Source organism: Chrysochloris asiatica, unplaced genomic scaffold, assembly GCF_000296735.1.
Source record: "Chrysochloris asiatica unplaced genomic scaffold, ChrAsi1.0 scaffold00116, whole genome shotgun sequence".
NCBI lineage: Eukaryota > Metazoa > Chordata > Mammalia > Afrosoricida > Chrysochloridae > Chrysochloris > Chrysochloris asiatica.
This window is the reverse complement of record NW_006408634.1, coordinates 7,002,016-7,009,061: the sequence shown is the minus strand read 5'-3', so window position 1 is coordinate 7,009,061 and position 7,046 is coordinate 7,002,016. Positions and strand designations below refer to the sequence as shown.

General features: G+C 53.4%; 1 protein-coding gene across 1 annotated transcript; it reads left to right on the top strand.

The window, feature by feature from the left end:
• KCNA7 (potassium voltage-gated channel, shaker-related subfamily, member 7) lies at positions 1–2,445 on the top strand. Its single transcript, XM_006868187.1, has 3 exons — positions 1–38; positions 79–673; positions 1,596–2,445. The coding sequence occupies exons 2-3, from the start codon at positions 128–130 to the stop codon at positions 2,409–2,411; spliced, it is 1,362 nt and encodes a 453-aa protein (XP_006868249.1). The 5' UTR covers positions 1–38; positions 79–127; the 3' UTR covers positions 2,412–2,445.
• The last annotated feature ends 4,601 nt before the right edge of the window (positions 2,446–7,046 follow it).

Sequence of the window (7,046 nt, the reverse complement as noted above, 5' to 3'; positions counted from 1 at the left end):
TTATGCGCGGACACCGGACACCGGGCTGGGGCGGCGGCGGTGGCTGCGGCGGCGACCGAGGCGGGATCGGGCAGGGCGGGTGTCGGGGCCACACGTCCGTCCGCGGGTCGCCTGGACTGCTCTCGCCATGGAGCCGCGGTGCCCGCCGCCTTGCGGCTGCTGCGAGCGGCTAGTGCTCAACGTGGCAGGGCTGCGCTTCGAGACGCGGGCGCGCACGCTGGGCCGCTTCCCGGACACGCTGCTCGGGGACCCGGTGCGCCGAGGCCGCTTCTACGACGGCGCGCGCCGCGAGTACTTCTTCGACCGGCACCGGGCCAGCTTCGACGCCGTGCTCTATTACTACCAGTCGGGTGGGAGGCTGCGGCGGCCAGCGCACGTGCCGCTCGACATCTTTCTGGAGGAGGTGGCCTTCTACGGGCTAGGCGCCACGGCGTTGGCGCGCCTGCGCGAGGACGAGGGTTGCGCTGCGCCACCTGAACGCCCCCTGCCCCGCCAAGCCTTCGCTCGCCAACTCTGGTTGCTCTTCGAATTCCCCGAGAGCTCGCAGGCCGCGCGTGTGCTCGCTGTCGTCTCTGTGCTTGTCATCCTCGTCTCCATCGTTGTCTTCTGCCTGGAAACGCTGCCCGACTTCCGCGATGACCGTGACAACCCGGGGGTGGCCGCCACTGGCCCGGTGAGGGGTGTGGCCCGGGTGGAGAGAGGCGGGGTTTTCAAAGAGCTGGGCGGGGTCCAGGAGAGGGGACCAGGTGGGAGGGCCTGGCCAGTAATAGTAAAACGGGGAAAGGAGATGAGAGGCGGGGCCTTTTAATGTGGGCGGAGCATAGTGGGCCAATCATATGGCAGGGCAAGGGGTTGTGAGCGGTGAGCAGCCCAGAGACTGGGCCTGGCCTGAGGACCTTTAAAAGTTGGGTTGGTGACAGGGAAGGTGTAGCTTAATGGGGATGGAGCCTGAAGATTTGAGTGGGACGTGACCCATCAGAAGGTGGGATGAGGTAGGTGATTAAACAGGTCTGAGGAGGGCAGGACCCTCAGTGCAGGTGAGTAGCAGGACAGGGAGAAAGAAACAGTTAAGGAATCAAATCTGGGGGCAAAGGAAACTGAGGCTGGCAGTGACCCATCTGAAGAAGGATGGACTGGGGCCTGGAGAGAGCGAGCTGAGGGCTCTGAGGACAGAGGTATGGGGTAAGAGGAACTAATGACAAAGGCACCTCAGCTGAGGGCTGTCAGAGTGAGGTCCTGAGGGTTTGGCCTAGAGAGAGGGTCTTTAACCATTATAGTCAAGGCTGGGGCTGGGGAAAGCCAGGAAAGGTATGGCAGAAGGAGGGCACTCCTATAGAAAATCAGTGCTGGGGCAGGGTGTTGGAAGGGAAGATGTGGAATCCCATTCTAGAATTCTTTAAGGAGGAGGGATCAGTAAAGAGGCAGGACTTCCTTCTGTAACCACACGTGGTGGTAAGGGGTACAGGACATCACGGTGGTGGCTGGGGACCCTAAGGCAGAGGCTATTGGCGAATCTGTAGTTAAGCATGGACTCTGGTGATCCCAGTGTGCCCCAGCCCTGGCCTTGTCTTCCTTGAACTCCTTTCTCCCTGCAGTTCTCCGCTCGGCTGAATGGTTCCAGCTCGGTGCCAGGACCCCCACCCCGAATGCCTTTCGATGACCCGTTCTTTGTGGTGGAGACACTGTGCATCTGTTGGTTCTCCTTCGAGCTACTGGTGCGACTGGTGGCCTGCCCGAGCAAGGCAGCCTTCTTCAAGAATGTGATGAACCTGATCGATTTTGTGGCTATCCTGCCCTACTTTGTGGCACTGGGTACGGAGCTGGCCCGGCAGCGGGGGGTGGGCCAGCCCGCCATGTCGCTGGCCATCCTGCGAGTCATCCGGCTAGTGCGTGTCTTCCGAATCTTCAAGCTTTCACGGCACTCAAAGGGTCTGCAGATTTTGGGTCAGACGCTGCGGGCCTCCATGCGGGAACTAGGTCTCCTTATTTTCTTCCTCTTTATTGGTGTGGTCCTCTTCTCCAGCGCAGTTTATTTTGCCGAGGTCGACCGGGAGGACACCTATTTCACCAGCATCCCTGAGTCCTTCTGGTGGGCAGTGGTCACTATGACCACAGTTGGCTATGGAGATATGGCCCCGGTCACCGTGGGTGGCAAGATCGTGGGCTCCCTGTGTGCCATCGCAGGCGTGCTGACCATTTCTCTGCCGGTGCCTGTCATTGTCTCCAATTTCAGCTACTTTTACCACCGGGAGACAGAAGGTGAAGAGGAAGGGATGTACAGCCATGTGGACACACAGCCCTGTGGCACATTGGAGGGCAAGGTCAATGGGGGGTTAATGGATGGAGAGGTGCCTGAGCTACCACCTCCGCTCTGGTCCCCTCCTGGGAAACACCTGGTCACTGAAGTGTGAGATAAAGTTGAGGTCTGTGGAACCTCACACCTCCTGGCAGGGAGGGAAGAAAGAGAAAAGCCGTGGCCAGGGGGCGGGGTTGGGTTTAGGAAGAACTAGGTTAGATGGTATTGAGTGGGGGAACACAGATTGGGTCTTTAAGTGTGTGGTTTGATAGTCCTTGGTGAGGACCTCCTTAGGTGACAAAGAATGGCAGTGGGTTCTATTGAGTTGAGCTGTGGCATCTCTGTGGTGGTGGGGGGGCCCACTGGTTTATATTGCATTAGGTTATTTAAATTTTGTGGTTATAGATAGGGTTGAACATACTCGCATCATTGTATGAGTTTCCATGTTGAGTTGGGTTGGGTTGTGAGTCTGGGTGAGTCTTGTCAAATTGCATTGTACAGGATTCTGTGGTTTTATGAGTCCCCTAGTGTGTCGCTGTTAGCGTCCTGGTGTGGTGCTGCAGGTTAATGCGCTGGATTGCAAGGTCAGTTTGAATCCAAGGTGTGTGGTTCAAGCTCACCAGCTGCTCCTCGGAAACCCTATTTAGGGTCTCTGTGAGTCAGCACCGACTCAGTGGCACTTAACAACAACAGTGTGGCACTGTGGATTTATGCGCTGGGCTGCAAAGTCGGTTTGAACTGCAAGGTTGGCAGTTCAGGCTCACCAGCAGCTCCTTGGAAACTCTATACAGGGCTGTTATGGGTCAGAACTGAGTCAACGTCCATTAACAACAACAAGGGCATACTGGGTAAGTTAGATGGTCATCCATGGCTTTGTTGGGACGTTTGGTTGAGTTCGCTTTCCACATATTGGAAAATATGTAGTTTTGTGATTCTTCTTGGGCCATGTTATTTTAGGTTCTGTGAAGTGATGTCAAAATAGGAAGAGTCAAGTGATATTGTGTGAGCTTGCTAGGTCACATTGGGCTAAGTTGTGCGGGAAAGTATGCTATCTGAGTGTTTAGGGTCCTGTTAGATCGAGTTGTGTAGAGTTAGGTAGCTTGAAGTCTCTCAGGGCCGTGTTTAAGCTGAGCTACATTGGGTTGTATAACCATGTGCATCTTGTAGGGCCAGTGTGGTAGGGTATTATAACTGGGTTGTGTCACTGTATGAGTCCTTAAGTAATGGTGGATAGAGTTGTACAGAATGTGAGTTCTAGAGGACCATGTTGGGTTGTTTAGCTGGGGTGCCAAGACTCAAAGATAACAGCACTGAGAAGGAATTAGCACGGTTTTGTGGACCCTGGGAAAAGGTTAGTACATCTTCCTAACTTGCTTGACCAGTGTTACCTTTCTGTAACAGAGTGAGACTGGATTCTTTATCTGTGGATTTAGTTGTTCATCCAGAGGGGCTCTGGGTGAACCAGGAAGGTATGTATAGACACGCCTTCCAGTTATTCACATCTGCTTTGTTTTGCCATTCAAACTCTTTCTTCATCTGTCCGTCTCTGCAGTTTTGCTCTCAGGCATGGAGAGCAGAGAGCCACATGGGAAGAAGACAGAGAGATGATGGGGACATGGAAACCCCAACAGGGGCAAAGACTCAGAGAGGCACTGAGCCCCAGAGAGAGAAAGTGATGAATAGGAATTCAGAGAGGAGAGGAAAGAGACCCAAGAGAGAGGGACAGAGACCTAGTGTAAGAAGAGGGAGAGAGGACCTAAGAAAGGAGACAGAAACCCAGAGAGAGGGGGACAAAGACCATGTGTAGGAATAGAGACCCAGAAGAGGGGTAGGTATCATGTACCCAGAGTTAGATAGAGACCTAGAAGCTCAGAGAAAGAAAAAAGGTTGAAAAACTCAGCGCCTCTGAACCCAAAAAAGAGACAGAGTCTCAATTCTACAGAATTATTTTTTAAAAATCCCTCACCAGGCTCAGTCACCCAGGTCCGCCTCCTCCCCTCGTCCCCCAAGCAGAGTTTAGGAGAGCTGTCAGCCACACACACACTATGCATCTCACCTCACAGGCTTTGAGAAAGGTCATGGCTTTCCAAGGTCACAGAGCAAGTCCCCAAGACTGGGACCTGTGGCCAGCTGCCTGCCTCCATGTGCTCCCATCTACCCGGAACACCCATGACGTCCCGGATTCAGTTGCCTTCTTTCTTGCAGACAAGGAAACTGAGGCACACAGATCACAAAGCCAAATTTTTTTCAAAGTGAAAAAGGGCATTTAGAGGACACTGATGATGGTGGTGGTAGTGGTTGGAATCACTAACACATAGGGCTCCCTACTACCAGGCATCCATTGAAGGACTTGTGTTAATTTATTAAACTCATCTGGTGTTTTACAGAGTGTTGTTGTGATCATTGTTTTAGCTATAGTTACTCACACCCCCCCCCCCTTTTTTCTTCTTTTTATGATCAAATAAAATCTTTTCTAGAGGTACCCATGGGAAACGGGCTTGGGAGGAACACATCATTCTAGTTCTTCTTGGCATCTCAAACTGCAACTAAGAAATTCCACTTGGAAACAATTGGTTCAATCCACTTTATATATATATATATATGGAGAGAGCATAAGGTATAGTAGACAATGGGAAGAGTTAGGTAAAGGTGGCAAATTATACAACCTTTAGGTAATCACATCTCGCTTAAATGGAAAAGAAACAGTGTCAAGAGTCAGAGATGAAGACAGACTCCCTAACAGTGACAAATACAAGCAGAAGCTTACTGTCCAGAACGCAGCACAGTGACCCAAGAAGGTGGGTCAGATGCAGAGAGAAACTAAGACCTGCAGAGAGGACAGGGATCCAAGGGAAGGAGGAAGAGCAAGAGAGAGGAGGACAGGGACCCAGACAAAGGGGGACAGGACCCAGATAGAGGGAACAGGAGCCCAAATGGGGGAGACAGGTCTCCAGAGAGAAAAAGGAAAAAAAACTCAGTGTCAGAGAACAAGAGAGGAGGAGACAGAGACCCAGAGACAGGGGACAGACTGATAGAGAGGGAACCTAGGAAGGGGGACAGAGACTTGAGGAGTCCCTCCCTCTATTTCTCTTACTCCTCTTTGAAAACCCCTACTACCTCATCTAAGGAGCTCTGGTAGCGTAAAATGGTTACGAGTTGGGCTGCTAACCTCAGGGTCAGCAGTTTGATGCTACTAGCGATTCCGCGGGAGAAAGATGAGGCTTTCTGCTTCTTTAAAGATTTACAGCCTTGGAAATGCTATCCAGGGTCGCTATGTGTGGCAACCGACGCCACGGCACTTAACAATAACTACCTCATCTGGCGCTGTGGGTCAATGCACCAGACTGCAAAGCCGTTTGAACTGCAAAGTCGGCAGTTCAAGCTCACCAGATGCTCCTTGGAAACCTGATGCAGGGTTGCTATGGGTCAGAACCGACTCAACAGCACTTAACAACAACTACTTCATCAGAAGCTTCACTTTACACAGAGCCCCACTGGTAGGGGGTGTGATGAGGGAAAGTGCGGGGGGAGAAGGAAGAGGTGACCTGAGTGGACACGCAAATGCTGAGACGTCACCCCTCCCCCACCCCAATAAAGAACTGCAGTCACCTTCTATGCCGCCTTGGTTGGGATGGGGGAGGCAGAAAGGGGAACACCCTAACCCGGGGACACCCTTCCTGCCACCTTGCCACACTATATTTAGGCTGAGGGAGGGGTATGGGATGCCCCCCCCTTCAAGGTGGGTGTCAGCTTTCCTCCTGAAAATAGCACATAGGAGAGTAACGGAGTCCCAGGGTTTAGGTGTGATAGGGTGACCCCTGTGGTGGAAATGTCCCAGGGTTCTCCAACTCCGCTTCAGTTAAGCCTTTCTTGGGACCTCTCTGGATCTCTGTTCCCCTCTCTCACTGAGTCTGTGTCCTCTCTGTGTCCTGGTCTCTGTCCCTCTCTCTCCCTGGGTCTTTGTTTTTGTTATGTTGACGGTTTCGGAGCCTTTTCTCCCTCCATCGGTCACTCTTCAATGTTTATCTACACTGGACTTCCCTTATTCCCCAAACGACTTTATGTGACTTCGCTATTACCTGGAATTGCTCTTAGCTGAGCTCAGGACGGTATCTCTCCCCAGACCCCACCCAGGAAATTCCAGGAAAGAGGACCATGTAGAAAGCCCCCCACATTCACTGCCCCCCAGGGCCTCGGATCTTATCACTGCCCAGTCCAGCTGGTTAATGTCTGGCAGGAAGCTCTGGGGAAAGTGGGGATGAGAGCAGAGGGTGGGAATCTGCCCCAGAACTGACACTAAATTGGCAAAAGGCGGCCAAGGAATCTTACAGCCCAGACTGTGGGATCTGACGGAGGAGGGGGCTGGGGGCTTGGACCTCTCAGTCTGAGAGAAGCGGGGGCTGGGTGCATGGACCCCTGTGTCTGAGTGAGGAGGCTGGGGGGCCTGGACTCCGGAATCTGATGGAGAAGGATACTGGGTCAGGGACAGATTTCAGGGCTGAATGAAGAGGGGGGCTCGAAGGCCGGGGTTCCCGAATCTGAGGACGGATAGGACCAGAGGCCGGAACTCCTGGGTTTGAGGGAAGGGGGTCAGGGGCGCGGATTCCTGAGTCTGAAAGAGGAGAAGACTGAGAGCCCGGATTCCCTAGACGAAAGGCAGAGGTCCGCCCCTGGGACCTAGGCGGGCCGCGTGCTAGTAAGCCGCGGGCTTCAGGTCGGGCCGGGGTGGAAGGCGGCCCGGCCCCGCCCC

Excerpts from the sequence above, each read along its gene's own strand:
- KCNA7 (XM_006868187.1), top strand. The coding sequence starts at position 128 with ATGGAGCCGCGGTGCCCGCCGCCTTGCGGCTGCTGCGAGCGGCTAGTG. Across the intron at positions 674-1,595 it reads GGGTGGCCGCCACTGGCCCG|TTCTCCGCTCGGCTGAATGG; the intron begins GTGAGGGGTGTG and ends TTCTCCCTGCAG.